This window comes from Mesocricetus auratus, unplaced genomic scaffold (genome assembly GCF_017639785.1).
Source record: "Mesocricetus auratus isolate SY011 unplaced genomic scaffold, BCM_Maur_2.0 Super-Scaffold_100008, whole genome shotgun sequence".
Classification (NCBI taxonomy): Eukaryota; Metazoa; Chordata; class Mammalia; order Rodentia; family Cricetidae; genus Mesocricetus; species Mesocricetus auratus.
This window is the reverse complement of record NW_024429192.1, coordinates 6,867,813-6,888,115: the sequence shown is the minus strand read 5'-3', so window position 1 is coordinate 6,888,115 and position 20,303 is coordinate 6,867,813. Positions and strand designations below refer to the sequence as shown.

The window sequence follows — 20,303 nt, the reverse complement described above, 5'->3', positions numbered from 1 at the left end:
TGTAAGACTTTCATTTTTTCCTTAACAAATGAGATGTTAAGAATGGTCTTTCATATGTTGAATTATTTTTTTCTCAATGCTAAGTTAAACGGGATGGAGCAAGATTGAAACAGACTACATTGCTAGGAAGCAGCTGGGAAGAGGGAACCCTGTGTTTTGTTTGTATTTCTCCAGTGTAATACTCGCAACCCCTCTCTGCCCAACTTCAAGCTGCTGGTGGTTTACCCAGCGGCTCAGGTGTTTCCGAACATTTCAGACGCCAACTCCTGCACACCACAGGTGTCTGTGGTCCACTGTCAAATTAAAAAAACTAAAGGTGAGGACTGGAGAGATGGCTCAGAGGTTAAGAGCACTGACTGCTCTTCCAGAGGTTCTGAGTTCAACTCTCAGCACCCACATGGTGGCTCACAACCATCTGTAATGAGACCTGGCGCCCTCTTCTCACCTGCAGGCAGAACACTATATACATAATAAATAAATCTTTAAAAAAAAAAAACTAAAGGTGGAGTGCATACAATCTGCCATAGCTGGAACTGAAATGCCCCCCCCCCCCCCGAAGCCTTCCAGTCACTAGGGGCACACCCACAGCTCACTTGCTGTAACTCTAGCATTTTCAGAATGCTTCAGAACTGACAGGGAATTGACTGAGTCGGTCCCACAGGGTGCTGTGACAAGTCTCATCTGTACCTAGAAAGGGCTTCTGGGCTGAGCAGACCACAGTACATGCTCAGTGAGTATGTGGATTTCAGGACCGCAGAATTTTTTATCTCATTTAAATATCAATTTAGTTTGTAAACAAACAAATGAACCTTCAAGCACTTTTAAAATCTTTATTCTCTTCCTTATTATAAAAATAATACATGTTCCTTATAGAAGTTTTACATTATAAAAAGTCCAAATCTAATACATCCCACTAAAATCTTATCCGAGATGAGTGATTTTCTTACTGCTCATTCATAAATATACAAAGTATTAAAGTGACAGTTTTAAAAAAAATAGACAAATGCACACATACAATGAATTTAACAGAAAAATCACCCCAGTTTTTTTTTTATGAAAATAAGAACTCACACAATTAAGAAACAGTGACCTCTTCCCCTCAAAGACAGAGTGTGACCACACTTTGGGACCAAGGGGGGGGTGTACGGAACACCGTCAGCTGCAGCGGCCTGCAAAGGACAGCTTGGACTCCACCTCCCACAGCTTCATTTCCAAGGCCTTCAGGACATCTTCCATCTTCCGGATGGAAAGGCATGAAAAAACAGTGTGAGGGTGAGTAATTACTCATAGGTTAATGATTAAATAATTCCTGCCATTTTGAATGTTTTGCATGACGTAAAGATGTTAGGCCTAACAAAACTCTGTAGAGGAGTGACTCTAACTTGAATAAGATGTACTCATAATCTTATTAGGCTTTAGTCACAACACAACCCACAATCTACAGCTACAAGGAACTCACCATCCTCAAGAAACATTAGCATTCAGCAATGAGTCAAATACCAGGCAAGCCAATCCTAGTAAGGCCACAGGATGGCTTAGCAGGCAAAGTTAGTTGCTGCTGACCCTGACCACCTTGGTTCATATCCCTGAGACCTGACTGGAGGCTCTTCCAACCTCCACCAAGCAAGCACATGGTGCACACGCATACATGCAGGCCAAGCACACAGACCCCGAGACAGAGCGTTAAACAATTTCAGTACTGCTTTGCTCAAGGCGACATTGCTGGCTTAGCATGGGTAGTGTTTAGATCTCGGCATGGAATGTGTTCAGTGTTCCGCTGACACAGCGTCAGCTCACAGATCCACTCCCTAATGCACGACGAGCACTTTCTCACTGCCAAGTGCTAAAAGCAAAGCGTGTGACATCTCAGGGTGGCGCGGAGGGGACATAAATTGAGAGTAAACTCACCTGCTTTATAGACTTCTCTATCTCAACTCTGCTTTCAAGATTGAAAAGCTCCTTGTCTTCTGGCACGATTTGCTTTTCAGAGGATCCTAAGGTGTAACTGAGATGCAGTACAGAGTTCACGCATGAGAAGGAACCAGCACCGTCACAGCAGCTAACAACGCCCTCTGAGTCCATACTCCACGCCCCGTATGAAGAGCACTCGGCTCGTGGACACCTGGTGACACTGTTCCACGTAACCTCACCCTCACTAAAGGCGCTGTCCGGGCGGCCCTGCATTCACTTTCCGTCATAAATATTTCACTGCTGCAAGAAGCCCTCCTCTTTGGGCGGGCAGGCAGCAGAGTGACATCACAGGTCAGGGCCGAGGGCAAACAGAGCAACCCTAAGGCCCCACAGCTTGCTTTCCCTGACTTCCCAGGAACAGGGTACTTCCAAGTGTGACTTTTATTAAGTACTAATAATTACCAAGGGTTGGACAACCTCGGGGTGAACTACTTATGGTTGTAAGTAGTTGAGGACCAATACTTGCTGCTCCTGTAGGAGCTGAGTTCGGTTCCCAGCACCCACATGACAGTTCACAAGCCTCCCTGACTCCAGGTCAATCTGAAAAGCACCTGAGAAGAGTATAGAGAGCTGGGAACTCATCTGCCTCCTGGCTGAGGTGCAGTGTGGCCAGCTGCCTCAGGCTTCCCCTTGACTGACTGGATCCTCAAAGTCCTGGTGGCACACATGGTGTCCTGGCAGGGGACTGCGCACTAGTGGACACACACACAGGAGTATAGAGGCAACGCAAATTGGACCTGACGGGTTATTTAAATTACAAAAGAAAGAGGCCTGCAAGTTCTGGAGGGAACAGGTGGGACGATGACACTGGGAGAAGTTGAGGTGAGGAGGTGAATATCAATATGATCAATCCATGTATGATATCAATATGATCAATCCATGTATGAAATCAATATGATCAATCCATGTATGATATCCATATGATCAATCCATGTATGATATCCATATGATCAATCCATGTATGATGTCAATATGATCAATCCATGTATGATATCAATATGATCAATCCATTGTATGATATCAATATGATCAATCCATTGTATGAAATCAATATGATCAATCCATTGTATGAAATCAATATGATCAATCCATGTATGATATCAATATGATCAATCCATGTATGATGTCAATATGATCAATCCATGTATGATATCAATATGATCAATGCATGTATGATGTCAATATGATCAATCCATGTATGATGTCAATATGATCAATCCATGTATGATGTCAATATGATCAATCCATGTATGATGTCAATATGATCAATCCATGTATGATGTCAATATGATCAATCCATGTATGATGTCAATATGATCAATCCATGTGTGATGTCAATATGATCAATCCATGTGTGATGTCAATATGATCAATCCATGTGTGATGTCAATATGATCAATCCATGTATGATGTCAATATGATCAATCCATGTATGATGTCAATATGATCAATCCATGTATGATGTCAATATGATCAATCCATGTATGATGTCAATATGATCAATCCATGTATGATGTCAATATGATCAATCCATGTGTGATGTCAATATGATCAATCCATGTATGATGTCAATATGATCAATCCATGTATGATGTCAATATGATCAATCCATGTGTGATGTCAATATGATCAATCCATGGTACTAAAACATTTCAATTAAAGATGATCTGAAATTAGGGGCATATGGCACCCAATTCACATTGTTTCCTAATGCTTTTAAGAAATCTTGCAGAATACAGACATTTCCTTGCATTTTTGAAAAAACAGAAAACAAAACAAAAAAAAATCATACAATTCTTTATTACAGTACATAACTAAATTTACTAGAATACCAAAGGGACTGCTTTCTTAACCAATCTGAAATGCCAATACTTTGTGAGATTCTTCTGGGGAGTCAGAGGGGATTCTGAGTCTCAAGGCTCCAAGGTCAGCTCTACACAGTTTCAATACCCGATCCTCCTGCCTCCACCCGCCAAGCGCAGAGACCACAGTGTGCACCACCACCCTCAGTCCCCACCGGGCTGGGCTCTGAACCAAGGGTTCTGTGCATACGGCACCGAGCGACATCCCAGCCCTTGCTCATGATCAACTAAGGCAGCTGCTCTCACTGTGGGTCCTGACCCTTGTGGCCGAAAGACCCTTTTACAGGGGTTGCACATCAGGTATTCACATTATAATTCATAACCTTAGCAAAAATGCAGTTATGAAGCAGCAATGAAATAATGCTATGGTCGGGGTCACCACACCATGAGGAACTGTGTTAAAGGTCACGGCATTAGGGAGGCTGGGAAGCGCTGTTCTGAGAGGTTATGACGGGGACAGGGAGTGTGCACGGTGCACGCTGGTCCACACAAGTGCTTAACAGCATCTGCTAGGCGTAATTATGCACGTGACCGCAGCATCCGGGAGGCAGAAGGAGGACTGCGACTTTGAAGCCAGCACTGAAACTAGCGGTGGCGCACACCTGTAATCCCAGCACTTGGGAGGCAGGGACAGGAGATCTCAGAGTCCAAGGCCAGCCTGGTCTACAGACAGAGTTCAAGGGCAGCCAGGGCCACACAGAGAAACCTTGTCTCAAAAACCCAAAATCAAAAAACTCAGTCAGTTTTTACTTTTAAAAAATGTCTCACATTTTCTCCTATAACTTAGTGTCTGACCTTCCCAATACCAAATGAATTATACACAAAGGGTGACTCATTGGCTTTACTGTCAGAAATTGCTACTCAAAAAAATATTTGGACCCAACAGAGTTGATTAAGCACTGCTGTTCTCATACCAATTTTTGCAAAGCTGACTGAGACATCAGTCATGAGGCAGCCACTTAGCTATAAGCCTACCTTTCAATGGCTTCAACGCTGAGGCAGAACAGGTCTCTCTTGTAGTCTAGGCGCCTGGGAGTGCATCTGTACACATAGCCAAGGCTGAGGGAGCAGCCTGTACAAGACAGAGTCTCAAGAATGCTGCAATAAAAGCACAACACCACTTAGGGAGAGAGCAGCAATGCTCGCGATTGCTAACGTCCACAAGCTGAGGGCTGGCAAGACAGCCCAGTGGGTAAAGGTGCTTGCTGCCAAGTGTGACGGCTGACTCGATCCCCAGGACCCATAGGAAAAGGAGAGTTGTCCCCGACCTACACACACACACATACACACACACACACACACACACACACACACACACACACACACACAGGACTGCAGCAGATGAAAATTAACCTCCATTAGCCCCAGCTGCTTCATGTGGAAAGGCGCTATCTTCCTGTTGTTTTCCTTTTGTGTGTGTGTTGTTGATGGTGGGGTTTTGGTTTTGGGGTTTTCTTTACTTTTCGTTTAGTTTTTTTTTTGGAGACAGGGTCTCACTATGTAGCCCACCCCAACTTCAGACTCTTGTCAGTCATCATCCTCCCCCATCTGCCCATGGCAAATGCTGGGGTGGCAAGCATGCACCACTACAGCCAGCTTCATTCTGACTGTTAAGTCATACATACATACATACATAATATATACATACATACATACATACATACATACATTATACATATACACACATGCATGCACACACACACACACACACACACACACACACACACACACACACACACACACGATAAGATGACTGCAGGAGAAATGCAAACAGTCAGCTCTAGGCCACACTACTTGGGACAACAGATGACAAGGAAGAGCATAAACAAAACACCAAAGCAGGGTTGTCCAGGATGTGCAGTCTTGATCTGGAGTTAAGACAGACTAAGAGTCTGCACACCCTTTACAGTCTCAGCCCGTCACCTAGGGTCTTCAGCTCTAGGTAGGAAGGCAGCCAGGCGTCTGCTGTAAGCACAACTCTGCACCGTATGTCAGACACAGAGAACCCAATGATCTGCTCCCCGAAACACAGACACAAGACACAAGGCCAGTCCAGGCCAGGAGTGGTGGCTCTGTGAATCTGAGACAGCCTGGTCTACAGAGCACGTCCCATGTCAGGGCTACACAGAGGAGCCAGTTGGAGACAAGTTCTCCAGAGCGAGGAGAGGCGTGTGGAAAGGTCAGCGGCAGGTGACCTTGTCGGGCTGAGGCGCACACCACTGTGCTAGAGAAAAGGCGGCTGCAAAGGCTGGGCTGCTGTCCCGGCAGCGCTACCTAGGCTTGTCCTTCTATCCCCGAGCAGCTCTGCCCTATTAAAGTTAAATACACCTCCAGAGTTTTCCCTCTTGACACAGGCTCTCATGTACCCAGGCTAGCCTTAAACTTGCTATGTCTCCATGTTATGAACAGTCCTGAACTCCTAATCCTTCTGCCTCCAGCCTTCCAATGCTGGATTACAGGTGTGTCACCACACCCAGTGAAGGGACTCTGGCCACCTCCAGTGTGGCAGGCATGGCTCAAGCAGGCCTTGTCCTTCTCCCCATTCCCTCTGCCTCGTTAGAAACCGTTAGACTGCATCCCTGAAGCTGCCACCATGGTCTGTTCCCTTATCTGGCCACTTTCTCCTCCTGAGGCTGACTGACCACCAAGGTCCAGATATCAAAGTACTGAAGTCCAGCAATCAGAAGTCCCCTTTGGCTCACCTAACTAACATGCCCAATTAAAATGAAACACCTCAGGGGCTGGAGAGGTGGCTCAGCAGTAAACAGCTCTTGTTGCCCTTTCAGAGGACCCAGGTTCGAGTCCCAGCACCCACATGGCAGCACACAACTGTCTGTAACTCTAGTCCTGGGCATCCAACACCCTCACACAGACATGCTGGCAAAACACCAGTAATAAATAAACACAAAGAATAAATAATAAACTTAAAATTAAACACTCTTCCTAACAGAGGGTTTCCCTTGTGCCTTCAGAGACTGCCATTTTCCCTGTCTCCTCTCAGTCCAGGGGCGGTCTGTTGTTGCCACTCCCTGACCACCACACCCAGGACTTTCCCTTGATCCCTTCCCAGGGTCTTCCTCATCCTCCATCTCCTGGGCTTATCTCTTACTCCCTGCCCTCTGTCCCTCTGTCAAGTAAGTCTCCTTTGCTGCACCCGCTACCGTCTTGTCCCTACACTGTATTTTGACACACACTTGACTATCCACTAGAGACCTGTCTATCCAGGTGACTCGCACCGTTTCCCTTAATTTCCATCATCTGTACATAACTGCTCCTCCAGTCTTCTCAGCTCCTGTCCAGTGGGCTCTCCGTGCCCACTCACATCTTTAAAATGGTCTTCCAATCCAGTGTCTCCCCAAAGCCTTGCCAAATTAGTGCGTCTAAAGTACCATTCTATAAGACAAGTACAGTCCCGATAGGTACCGCAGTCATGGACTTTTATTAGATACTACTGCTACAGATTTCACGTATGTACTTAAGTATGTATGTATGTAGGTACGTATGTGTTGGGGAGATGGGTCAGTGGTTAAGAGTATATACTCTTGCAGAGGACCTGAGTTAGGTTCTACCTATAAGTCCAACTTCAAGGGGATCTATCTGTCTTAGTTAGGGTTTCTATTGCTGGATCCATGACCAAAGCAACCGAGGTAGGAAACGGTGTACCTGGTGTATACTTCCATACCTAAAGTCAGGATAGTAACTCAAACAGGACAGGAACCTGGAGGGAGAAGTTGCTTCAGATGTCAAGACAGGTGTTAGTATCCAGGCATCTGTCCTTGGGGCTCTGACGGGATGCGCCTTCAGCTTCAGCCACTAAGAGCACCACCTGGGCTCATTTACTGTGTTCCCTTTGAAAAGGTCCCGCCCACCTCCCATCCTTCTTTCTCTCCCTCTCTCTCTGTTCCCCCATCTCTCCCCCCCATTCCTATCTCTCTCCCCCTCTTTCCTCTCTCTGGCTGCTCCTGTCTCTGGAGGCCAGTCTCCCCCTTTCCCTTCTCCCTTTTTATGATACCTTTCCCTAATTAAAAAAAAACCCTCTGCTTGAACCCTGTCACACGGCGTCTTTATCTCACATGCTGCTTTTCTTAAATTACAAGGGGGTGTCTCTGTGTAGACCTGGGTGTCCTGGAACTCGCTCTGTAGACCAGGCTGGCCTTGAATTCACAGGGAATCTGCCTGCCTCTGCCTCCTGAGTGCTGGGAGTAAAGGCGTGCGCCGCCACCACCACCATGCCCTGTAACTGAGGGTCCCTCCTGTCATATGACGTTAGCTTATGTCAAGCTGACGGAAGAGCCAGTATGGGATCCAATGCCCTCTCGTGGCCTCAGCCCTGTAACTGAGGGTCCCTCCTGTCAGATGACTTGGGCTTATGTCAAGCTGACGGAAGAGCCAGTATGGGATCCAATGCCCTCTCGTGGCCTCAGATCCCAAGTAGAAAACCTCACCTACACTACCAAGAGTGAAGCTGCATAACAATTAGGAGGCTACAACACATTATCAAGATTGTTAATCAAGAAAAGGATTTAGAAAATCCTGAGCTGTGGACTCCTAGGATAGACTAATAAAGGATAATCTAAATTCTCACTCAACCACAACAGCGTACAAGAGCTCACATGAGCCCTCTCTCCTCTGGGCATCGTTTGAATGTGGTCTTCCCGAGCGCGTCAAGTGAGAGTGTGCAGCCTTCAGAACGGGGTCTCCTGCAGGTGACTAAGACTGGACAAGCCACCATGGTGGAGCCCCACGCCCAAATCCTGGTGGCTTTCTGAGAGGAGGGAGAAGACCAGAAGACACACACCCACCTAGGGCCCTAGGACTGCTGTGTCTGTGGTTGGGACTGGTTGTCTGTGGCCACAGATGGCCTGTCTGCACCCAGGCGGCCACCGACGGAGATTCTGTGTGAGAATTTCCTATCTGTGCCAGGACACGGAAGAGACAGGCAGCACTGCCACGGGCACCTCAGACTTCGAGATTTCAAGATAGGTCAGCTCTACATTTACATTCCACTTTCTTCAGCATCAAACCCTAACCCTAAGATCAGGGCTAGCTACACCTTTAGAAACTTAGAAACTTCCACTCTCCCATCTAAAGGGGCTACCCCACCGTATAATGGGTTTTTACTTTTTACATGCGTCCAATCCCCATGAAGAGCTGCATCACAGGCAATCTCGAAGTCTCCCTGACCTGGTGTCACAGAAACGCCTTTACTTACCACCCGTCTTCATCTCTGCACTTGGACAGCTTCTGCTCTTTATCCACAGACACGTTAGAGGAGACGCCTGGAAGAGAGCGGCAGTCTTTCTTAGTGTGCTAGCTGCAATACACCTGAAGACTGAACTTTTAACTCAGCTGTAACCTTTATTTCAGAACTCAGAGGACTAGGGAAACAAAAGGAGCCCAAAGCCTTGGGGGGGCGGGGTATACAAGTCCAACACTAAAGGTGCAGGGGCCTTCTGGGAAAAGGTGGGGTAAGAGTTACTTCACACCCTTCTCTGAAAACTAGTAGTAAAACGAACAAATTACCAGCGACTGTGAGACTCACAAGCTACAAACTACAAGGAACAACGACCAGGCAGAGTGGGCCTGGGGTCCAGACTAAGGAAGACGGGCATCCCTGTACCCCAGACCCAACAGAGCACCTCTCTCTAAAAGTAACAGAGCGGTCCCCAGCCACCACACATGTTGCGCTTGGGTCCTCGGCAGCTGGACCAGAGAAGCAGTACAAAACATTCTGTCATTTAGTAAAATGGCCAAGGCAACCTCTCCATCTCACCCCCATCCACACGCGCCTTAGTAATCCCCAGGCCCACATTAGACTAGAAGGTGAGATCTGTTCCAAGAGTTTATCTTGGCTTTTACAGCTCTGGGTATCACGCCACGCAAGCTGTCCTCAAGTCTTACTCAAGCCCTGAAACATCAGCCCCACCTCTCGCCTGGACAGCTGCTATGGTAATACAGCTGTGGTAGAGCAGGCTCTGCCACTCCTCTGCTGGCTTTCACTCATACATAGACCCCCCCCCCCTTATTTCCTGGTCTTCAGTCTACACTTAGGCAACACATGGTGGCACATGCCTTTAATCCCAGCACTCGGGAGGCAGAGGCAGGCAGATCTCTGTGAGTTCAAGGCCAGCCTGGTCTACAGAGCGAGTTCCACCTCCAAAACAATACAGAGAAACCCTGTCTTGAAAAACCAAAAAATAAAAATATAAAAAGAAAATTTCCAGCACCCAAACTTAACATTTCCTTAGGGACTGAAAAGACAGGAGTGAATTTTTTAGTTTAGTTAATTTATTTTTGAGTGTTTTGCCTGCATGTATGTACATGCAGCAAGTGCATGTGTGATGGCATCAGCTCCCCTGTGAGTGGAGTCAGCAACAGTAGCAAGCCAGCCCGTGCTGAGTCAGCCCGTCAGTGCCTGGTCCTCGGCAGGTGCTCTGGACCACAGTCATCTCTCCAGTCCCCCATCTTTTAATATGCCAATAAAACTACGGGAGTGAGAAATGAGTTCATAAATATATTAACTTACATCGCCATGTTGCGGCTATAAATTAATGTAATTGTTGAGCCATGTACAGGGGTACACACCTGTAACGCTCACTAGTGTTGAGTCAGGTGCAGGGCTACACACCTGTAACGCTCACTATTTGGAAAGCTGAGGTACGATCATTAGTTCAAAGCCATGCTGGGAAACGACAAGATCCCCATTTCAAAGCAGGAAAAAAAATTTAATTGGTAAATGTCATAAACGTGAATAAAGCTAAATAAAACACTCCAACTCGGGCAAGAGGAAATAGAAATTAATCTGAAAGTTAATTAATATTAACAGAATTTAGTCTAAAAATTAATCTGGGGAGGAGGTTCAAGACAGCGTTTCTCTGTGTAGCAGCAGCTCTGGCTGTCCGATTTGTAAACCAGGCTGCCCTTGAACACACTGAGATTCGCCTGCCTCTGCCTCCCGAGTGCTGGGATCCAAGGTGTGGGCCAGCACCGCCCAGCCTAAAAATTAATCTGTTAGAAAACACTTTTACATCCTCCTGCATTTGTCGAATTGTGCAAAGGGGTGGAATTACTGCCTACTATAAAGGACAAAGAAAAAAGGATGGCCAATGTGGGGATAAATAAGCTCATCTAGTTCGTGCCGGTTACGCTTTAAAACCTAACAACAGTATTATTACGTACAGAAAGCAAGATGGGCATCCTCGGAATACTGGGAATCAATCTACCTCTGGACCCAGCAATACCAGTCTTGGGCACGTACCCAAAGGATGCACCCTCCCGCCACAAGGACATTTGCTCAAGTATATTCGTAGCAGCGTTACCCATATAAAAGCCAGAATCTGGAATCAACCTGCAGGCCCCTCGGCCGACGAGCGGATAAGGAAAACGCGGCACATCCACACCGTGGAGACCCGCCCGGTGGAAAAGAACAATGGGATCTTGAGCTCTGCGGGCGGATGGACGGCCCTGGAAGGGCCCCGGCTTGGCGGAGCCCATGGGATCTGGGGGTCTCGTCACACTGCCCTGCGGGAAGCGGCTGGCCCGTCTGTGAGTGGCGTCCGCGACGACGCTTCACCGACGCCAGGGACGCGGGTGTCGCCCTCCTCCCTCCCCTCCCCGCCCCGTCTGCCCGGGGCCCCTCCCCGGGAACCCGGGGCCCAGCCCGCACTGACAGCGCAGAAGGATGCAGTTGTTGTCCTCCTGGCCCGCCACCCAGGTCAGCGAGTCGCCCAGCGGCCGGCGGCAGCGCGCGCACAGGAACACGAGCGGGTTCTCCCCCGCCGCCGCCGCCCTCGGCTCGCACCGCTCCGCCCCCGACGCGTCCGCGCCCGACATGCTCGCCCGCTTCCGCTGAGTCTTCCGAGAGCCGCTTCCCCCGGCCGGCGGCGAGGAGTCGCTCCGCCTGCCGCCCGCGGCTACACCAGCGAGAAGCAGGCCGGCATCGCGGGGAGCCGCCGGCAGCGACGTACGAATCTGCCGCGCCGCGGAGCCCCACGGGAAGAGCACGGCCGCGCACGCGCCAGGACCCCAGGGGCGGGGCTCCGCTCGAGGGGGTGGGGCCTGAGGGCCCGGCAGCTGCTAATGCGCATGCTCGTCGTCCTCGCGTCTCTCCAGGCCCTTCCCCGCCCTGGTCACGGATGGTCACGCCCCTGCTGCTGGGTTAGCAGAGCTGGGAGGTGGTGGTGCACGCCCTTAATGCCAGCGCGGGCGGGTCTCATGAGTTCGAGGCCAGCTGGGTCTACACTGAGAAACCCTGTCTGGAAAAACAAAACCAAACAAGCAAGCAAACAAACACAGGAACAAAAAATTACTTCCTATTTTAGTGTCTCTAGCCAAATCCTATGGTCAATACTTTATATATAGCAGGCTGTCGCAGCATAGCATCCTTCATTCTCGGAGAATGCATCTTGTTGTTGAGCAAGAAACACAGCTCTCACTCACCTCAAAGTGGCTAAGGGAGAGTTTATTATGGAGGCAAATGCGAGTGGCCACAGCCAGGGACACAGATATCCCGCTCCAACGCAGCATCAGTTTGGTGAGGTTTTAACTGTATGTGAAGAGTCATGGTAAAGAAACTGCCAAAAGCCGGGCATTGGTGGTGCACGCCTTTCATCCCAGCACTCGGGACCGGCAGAGGCAGGCGGATCTCTGAGTTCGAGGCCAGCCTGGTCTACAGAACAAGTTCCAGGACAGCCTCCAAAGCAATACAGAGAAACCCTGTCTAGAATCCCCCCAAAAAAAGAAACTGCCAAAATGGCCCATTTGACCATCAAAGATGAAGGTTTTCATTGTAGATAAGAAAGAGAAAATATCCAAAGGCATCTGGGAGAGTTCAGAGCAGAGAGAGAAAGTGGCAGATGGGACCTGGCCCAGGGTATCTGCCAGAGAAGGGAGAATAGCAAGAGAGAATAGTGGAGACATGGAGACAGAGGCAAGTGGAGGGGGGTTGCCAATACAGTGAGAACATGTGGGTATCCGGGAGGAGGAAGCCTGGGAGCTGGACCAGGCCTGGGAATTTGGGGTAGAGGAGCCAGTGGGAAGGGCCAGGAAGTTAGAGTTGGGGGTTTGAAGTGCATGATGGGTACTTTTGAACAGGGACTGGAGGCCAGCATGGGCTTTGATATGCGACCACAGACATATGTGTCAATGGAGAGCCGTATGTCTCTTCTGCCAGAGAGGCACGGGGATAGCTACTTCTGGAACCTGTCTCACAAGTTCCTGAGGAATGCTGGCTTTTATTTAACTGTCCGAAATCCTTCTGTGGTCCATCGTGGGGTGGGCCAAGACCTGTCATTTCTGGATATATGCACTTCCTGAGACTTAACATTAAGGTAATAGAACAAAGAGAAGGGAGAATAAACCAACCAACTTTTCAAATACACTGGCAGGTCTATCAGGAAGGCAGTTACAGCTAGGCAATGGGAACCCTCTGCTGTAGACCTCCAATGCTATCCGGCCAGACCCTTAGCATTTGGACTGGAGGCTGGGGATCTGCTCTTATATAGCAAGTATTTACCTAAGTCTCAAGGAAGTGGCCTCACCCAGAGGAGGGCAATAAATGACCATGTAACCCAGGTAATGGGGCTCTGAACTTCCCAGCATCCCCACCTCTGCAGTCACTGACGTTCTGGTCCCCCAGTTGACCTTTGTGGCCTCTGTCTCTTTCCAGGAATTTTCCTTCAGAGTTCCAAGATCCCTGGTGGAGGCAGGAAATAGCAGTCATTGCCAAACACTCTAGAACTCGATGGAGTGGGAGGGGAAGGGAAGGAAAGATAGCCCGGAAAGAAAGAGAAGAAAGTTCGAGAAGAAATGAGTGGCTGAGGCCTTGACCATTTTGCTGGAAGAACTGTGGACTGGTTTTTACTCACACTCATTTAAGGGGGACATGCAAATGTCAGAGGTCAGAGGACAGCCTGGAGTCCCTTCTTGTCTTCCCGGGGTTTGAACTGCTGAGCACCTTTAACCTCTGAGCCGTCTCACCTGCCTTGTGGGTGCTCACAAGTGCGTTGGCAGCTGAGGAGAATGAGAAATTAATAACTGCTGATTACAACCAGACAGGCTTTAATTGCATGCACGTCAGCGCTTGCACACCTGAATGACAATAAGATGTGATTGCAGGTCCCGGAGGCGGGTGGCTGACTTCTCTAGCAGGCAGGTTTCATTGCAGCCGCGTTCTAAGACGTTTAGATGTGGGTGGGAGGAGGGGATCCAAACGGTACCCAAGGCTGCCTTCCCCCACCAGCTGGCACCAGGAGAATGGCACATTGTGCCCTCAGCCCCCAAGGACCTTCTGTCACCATAAAGAACTCTTCTGAGTCGATACAACTCAGTCTAGGGTAAGCCGGAGCAGGGGGTGGGGTGACATTTATATCTATCTGTGTTGCAGATGAAACTCAGGAATGTGTCTCACCAATGTTTGGCCCCATCTTCTCCTGGGGACAGCTAGAAACCGAGAAACTAAGTTCAAAACATGCTTGTTTGTTTGTTTGTTTTTTGAGACAGGGTTTCTCTGTGTTTAACAGTCCTGGTTGTCCTGGAACCCACTCTATAGACCAGGCTGGCCTTGAACTCACAGAGATCCGCCTGCCTCGCCTCCCAAGTGCTGGGATTAAAGGCGTGCACCACCACTGCCCGGCTTGGCAGGATGTTCTTTAAATAGTGTTTCTTCTCTCCTCTATTTGATGAGTGGAATCACAATTTCCTAGTTCTCAACTGATCCTTGGTTCTCCGAGAAAGTTCAAACAAGTAGGGAGAGCATGAGGTTTTCAGTAAACCCATACATGATACAGGAGAACATGGGGTTCTCAATAAACCCATACATGATACAGGAGAACATGGGGTTCTCAGTAAACCCATACATGATACAGGAGAACATGGGGTTCTCAGTAAACCCATACATGATACAGGAGAACATGGGGTTCTCAGTAAACCCATACATGATACAGGAGAACATGGGGTTCTCAGTAAACCCATACATGATACAGGAGAACATGGGGTTCTCAGTAAACCCATATATGATACAGGAGAACATGGGGTTCTCAGTAAACCCATACATGATACAGGAGAACATGGGGTTCTCAGTAAACCCATACATGATACAGGAGAACATGGGGTTCTCAGTAAACCCATACATGATACAGGAGAACATGGGGTTCTCAGTAAACCCATACATGATACAGGAGAACATGGGGTTCTCAGTAAACCCATACATGATACAGCGGAGCTGAGAAACCTACATGTCTTCACTGATGCATCTTGTTCTAACGATGCAAAGGCTGAGGTCCACAGGGTTCATGAGCAACAGCTGAGACCACTGACAGAGATTTATGAGAGCCTGGACTGTTAACTATGGAGCATACCCCTCCCCTTCTAGGAAAGCTGCTCCCTTCCCCCACAGAAACAGCTAGAAAGAACAGCGTCATCACCCGCATCTCCATTACGACTTTAACTGGAAAGCAACGATGCTAGCAGTCAAGGTCTTGGAGGCATTTGTTAATGTAAGTTTCGTTGTTATCTCAGAGATGAACGGAACTCACAAAGAGTCATTTCTTGGGACTGGGGAAATGGCTCAGTCAGTAAAATGCTTGCCATTCAGGAATGAGGAACCGATTTGATCCTCATAACCCATGTTTATTGAAAACAACAACTAAGCAACACTAACTGCTCGTGGGCTCTGGGGGTCGAACTCAGGCCCCTTGTGTTTGCAAGGCAAGCAACACTTTACCAGTGGAGCTGTTTCCCAAACACAAAAGGCTGCTCAGGCATCCATTTACTTCCAGTCACACAAAGGTGGCTTTTAAGTTATATTCCTTACAGAATGATTTTAAATAGAGCCAAGAGCTTCCAGCTTCATAAAAATCAAGATATTAGCATTGGAAAATGCTATTCATTAACTAAATATAAGTTTTTCTGGATTTCCTCAGGTTCTCCACTAACGGCCAATCCAGAATGCTGTGAGACGTCTGTGTCTTTCATCTGTACCAGTCTCTGGCACTTCCTTGCCTTCCCCTGGCCTCTTCTGAAGGAGACCAGGAAGCCATTTTGTTGGACACCCTTGATTTAGCTTTTCCTAATTCTGTCTTAGTCAGAATTACCAGGGTCACACATTTAACAAGAGCATCACAGAGTGATGTGTCCCTCAGTGCACACACACAGACAAACATGATCATCACTGCTTGTCTGTGACTTGAGATGTATACCTGGAGGTTTCTTGTGATTATTTTTCTCTATGTAAACAATGTTGTTTTATGTTGTTATTCAATTAGTAATTAACAATTTGGACATTCTTATTAAATGAGGCAAATACTGTTTTCCCCCAGGCTTCGCCTACTGATTTGAACGTAGAGCCTGGAGTATGGTAGGCAGGTTCTGTTTCCAGCACTGAGCTATAAACGCCTTGAACAATATAAACAGATGGGGGAATAACTAAGACTCCTCTACCCCGTGCCCATTTAAATACCCGTCTATGCCAAGCCCCGCCACTAAGACCAATTAAACTTTGCTTTCTGCGTGAGCTCACACTGGCTTGCGTTGGGGCGGCTGTGGCATGGACCCAACAAAGGCATCTGTAAAGACGATCTCACCGCGCTGTCCCTTCTCTCGGTGGTGTTCTCCTTTTGTTTCTGTCGCTTTCTGTCCCTCTCTGGTGCCTCTGAATAGCTGTTTCGTTATGTCTTATCTATATGTTTCAGTTATTACATGAGGACTCATTAGTAGGATATGTGCCACTCCACAATTACATATATTTTTTTAAAAAACCCTGCTTGATTGGGGATTTAGCTTAATATTTTTTTATGTGTAAACAACTTAGAATGGTTGACAGTTACAGCCTTTTTTTGTTTTGTTTTGTTTTTTTTGTTTTTTGAGACAGGGTTTCTCTGTGGCTTTGGAGGCTGTCCTGGAACTCGCTCTGTAGACCAGGCTGGCTTCGACTCACAGAGATCCACCTGCCTCTGCCTCCCGAGTGCTGGGATTAAAGGCGTGTGCCACCAACGCCCGGCTCAGTTACAGCCTTTTATTAAAGCCCTTTTTAATTTTTTTTTTTTTTTGGTTTTTCAAGACAAGGTTTCTCTGTGGCTTTGGAGGCTGTCCTGGAACTCACTCTGTAGACCAGGCTGGCCTCGAACTCACAAAGATCCACCTGTCTCTGCCTCCTGAGTGCTGGGATTAAAAGTGTGCGCCACCAACGCCCGGCTGCCCTTTTTACATTTTATGGAACATGTTTAATCTGATTGATATTATCAGTAAATTCTGACAATAAGTAAATCATGGTCTTTGTCTTACATATTTTTACAAAGCACCCAGAGATGTTAAGACGAGTATAGGATTGAGTTAAAAATTCAGCAGAAACTTACTAGAGTAGATCAAAATAAAGGGACTGAATCACCTGAAGGTGTAAAGGAACAGGAACATGGGCATTCGCCAGCTACCCCAGGCTGCGTAAGAAATCATAGCCATGTGGGCTGTGGAGATGGCCCCAACGGCACATTGCTGCCTGCCTCGCAAACATGAGGCCCTTGGTTCAAGTCCCAGAGCCCATGTCAGAAAGTAACCAGATGTGATGAATGGTGCATGCCTGTAATCTTAGCACTGGGGAGGCAGACATAGACACCCTGGGGCTCACTGGCCAGCCAGACTAGCCTATGGTGAGCTCTGGGTCAGGGGAAAGCCAGGGGGATGGCACACACACACACACACAGAGTAGGGGAGGGAGACAGAGATAGAGACAGAGACAGAGGAGACATATTACCATACACAAAAGAACAGCCATTCATGCTGCTGGGGTTTGCCTGGCTCCTGACTAAAATTTGTCCTTGGTTCACCCCAGAGGCCAGCCCCTCCTGCTAGTGCTGCAGGAGAGTGACTGTGTCAGACCTGTGAGACAGCGGCTCTCAACCTTCTCAATGCTACAACCCTTCAATACAGCTCCTCATGCTGTGGTGAGCCCCAGCCGTAAAGTTATTTTGTTGCTACTTCGTAACTGTAGTTTTGTTAGTTATGAATCATAATGTAAATATCCGATTTGTAACCCCCAAGGGGGTTTTGACCCAAAGGCTAAGCGCTGCTGTGTAAAGACCTTGGCCTGGAACTTGCTCGACGTGTTTGTGTGGTGTTTTGTTTTCTCAGTGCTGGGAATTGCATGAACCCAAGGCCTTGTAGATGCCCTGTATTTTGCTCTGTGTTTGAGTCACATCCCAGGTCAATACAATGTCTTAGCTGCTGTATCAATTACTCAAAGCCAAAACAAGTCACAAGGACAGCTCATATCCAAGGGCTCGCCACTGTGGGAAAATGAGTTACTCAGTATCTCTATAATACTACCTAGGAACAAAGAGAGAGATTGCTTCTTGCAAATTGTTGACAAAACAAGCTAGAGATCACAGGGTTTGTACTGGGCTGCCTTTTGTGACTGATCATATATATATGGGTCTCACTTGGAATGTCTGTGTGTCTGGGTGAATGGAGTGACACACCAATTTCCTTGATCTATACCTGGACTTTCATGCTGGAGAGGTGATTCATGGAGGAGACTCGAGATTGTGAGAGGGTCTAGTCACAAGTTAACAAGAACAGGAACTCGGCCCACACTTTAACCTCTAGGGAGGGAAGGCTACACATCACCTTAGATACTGAGACACGCCACCAGAACCTAGTGATTCAATGGCTTGCCCCTGTGCTCTAGAACCCCGAGACCCTATCCAGGGGGTGCAGGAGGTGCTGGGGGGTGTGCATGGAGAAGGCCAGGAAGCTTCCTACCTCTTCCCAGAACCTCAACCCTGAGGGAAGCACCGAATAAACTCTGGGCTTCCTTTGCTTTCGGTCACCTGCTTTTGCCATCAGCTCTAGAGGGCACACAGCTGAGCAACAGCCTCCCATGGCTTAGGTAACTCCTCTGATGTGTGCTAACAGCTGCCCAAGTTGTTGCTTAGAGGCTCCTCTCGTCTGTCTTGGGTGAGCTGGCACACTGCCCTGACTTGTCCCTGCACAGAGGATGATGTTTTCATGTCAGAGAGTGGAAAAGTCCACCCTTAAAGCATACTAATGTCACTGTGTGCCTCTAAGAACCACAAAACTGGACCACACATGCACAGGCCACTCATCACTCCATCACTCCTTACCTCCATCATCCCTTACCTCCATCATCCCTTACCTCTATCACTCCTTACCTCCATCTCTCCTAACCTCCATCACCCCTTACCTCCATCACCCCTTACCTCCATCATCCCTTACCTCCATCACCCCTCACCTCCATCACCCCTCACCTCCATCACCCCTCACCTCCATCACCCTTACCTCCATCATTCTTACCTCCATCATCCCTTACCTCCATCATTCTTATCTCTATCACCCCTTACCTCTATCACTCCTTACCTCCATCACCCCTTACCTCCATCACCCCTTACCTCCATCACCCCTTACCTCCATCATCCCTTACCTCCATCACCCTTACCTCCATCACCCCTTACCTCCATCACCCCTTACCTCCATCACCCTTACTCCATCGCCCTTACCTCCATCATCCTTACCTCCATCTCTCCTAACCTCCATCATCCCTAACCTCCATCATCCCTTACCTACATCACCCCTTACCTCCATCACCCCTTACCTCCATCTCTCCTAACCTCCATCATCCCTAACCTCCATCATCCCTTACCTCCATCACCCCTCACCTCCATCACCCCTCACCTCCATCATCCCTCACCTCCATCATCCCTTACCTCCATCTCTCCTAACCTCCATCACCCTTACCTCCATAATTCCTTACCTCCATCACCCCTCACCTCCATCACCCCTCACCTCCATCACCCCTCACCTCCATCATCCCTTACCTCCATCATCCCTTACCTCCATCATCCCTTACCTCCATCACCCCTTACCTCATAATTCCTCACCTCCATCACCCCTTACCTCCATCACCCCTTACCTCTATCATCCCTTACCTCCATCATCCCTTACCTCCATCACCCCTTACCTCCATCATCCCTTACCTCCATCACCCCTCACCTCCATCACCCCTCACCTCCATCACCCCTCACCTCCATCACCCCTTACCTCCATAATTCCTTACCTCCATCACCCCTCACCTCCATCACTCCTCACCTCCATCACTCCTCACCTCCATCACTCCTCACCTCCATCATCCCTTACCTCCATCATCCCTTACCTCCATCATCCCTTACCTCCATCACCCCTTACCTCATAATTCCTCACCTCCATCACCCCTTACCTCCATCACCCCTTACCTCTATCATCCCTTACCTCCATCATCCCTTACCTCCATCACCCCTTACCTCCATCACCCCTCACCTCCATCACCCCTCACCTCCATCACCCCTTACTCCATCGCCCTTACCTCCATCATCCCTTACCTCCATCTCTCCTAACCTCCATCATCCCTAACCTCCATCATCCCTTACCTACATCACCCCTTACCTCCATCACCCCTTACCTCTATCATCCCTTACCTCCATC

At 48.3% G+C, this 20,303-nt stretch overlaps 1 protein-coding gene and 1 long non-coding RNA gene across 2 annotated transcripts; one reads left to right on the top strand and one right to left on the bottom strand.

The window, feature by feature from the left end:
* Positions 1 to 816: 816 nt before the first annotated feature.
* Mis18a (MIS18 kinetochore protein A) lies at positions 817 to 12,359 on the bottom strand. Its single transcript, XM_040750356.1, has 6 exons — positions 12,273 to 12,359; positions 11,504 to 11,891; positions 9,046 to 9,112; positions 4,809 to 4,931; positions 1,909 to 2,005; positions 817 to 1,236 (listed from the first exon to the last, which is right to left on the bottom strand). Exons 1-6 carry the CDS (start codon positions 12,357 to 12,359, stop codon positions 1,156 to 1,158), a joined length of 843 nt encoding a protein of 280 aa, XP_040606290.1. The 3' UTR covers positions 817 to 1,155.
* A 2,865-nt stretch (positions 12,360 to 15,224) lies between these two features.
* LOC121141748 lies at positions 15,225 to 16,141 on the top strand. Its single transcript, XR_005878687.1, has 2 exons — positions 15,225 to 15,328; positions 15,755 to 16,141. It is a non-coding gene; the product is annotated as an uncharacterized LOC121141748 (long non-coding RNA).
* The last annotated feature ends 4,162 nt before the right edge of the window (positions 16,142 to 20,303 follow it).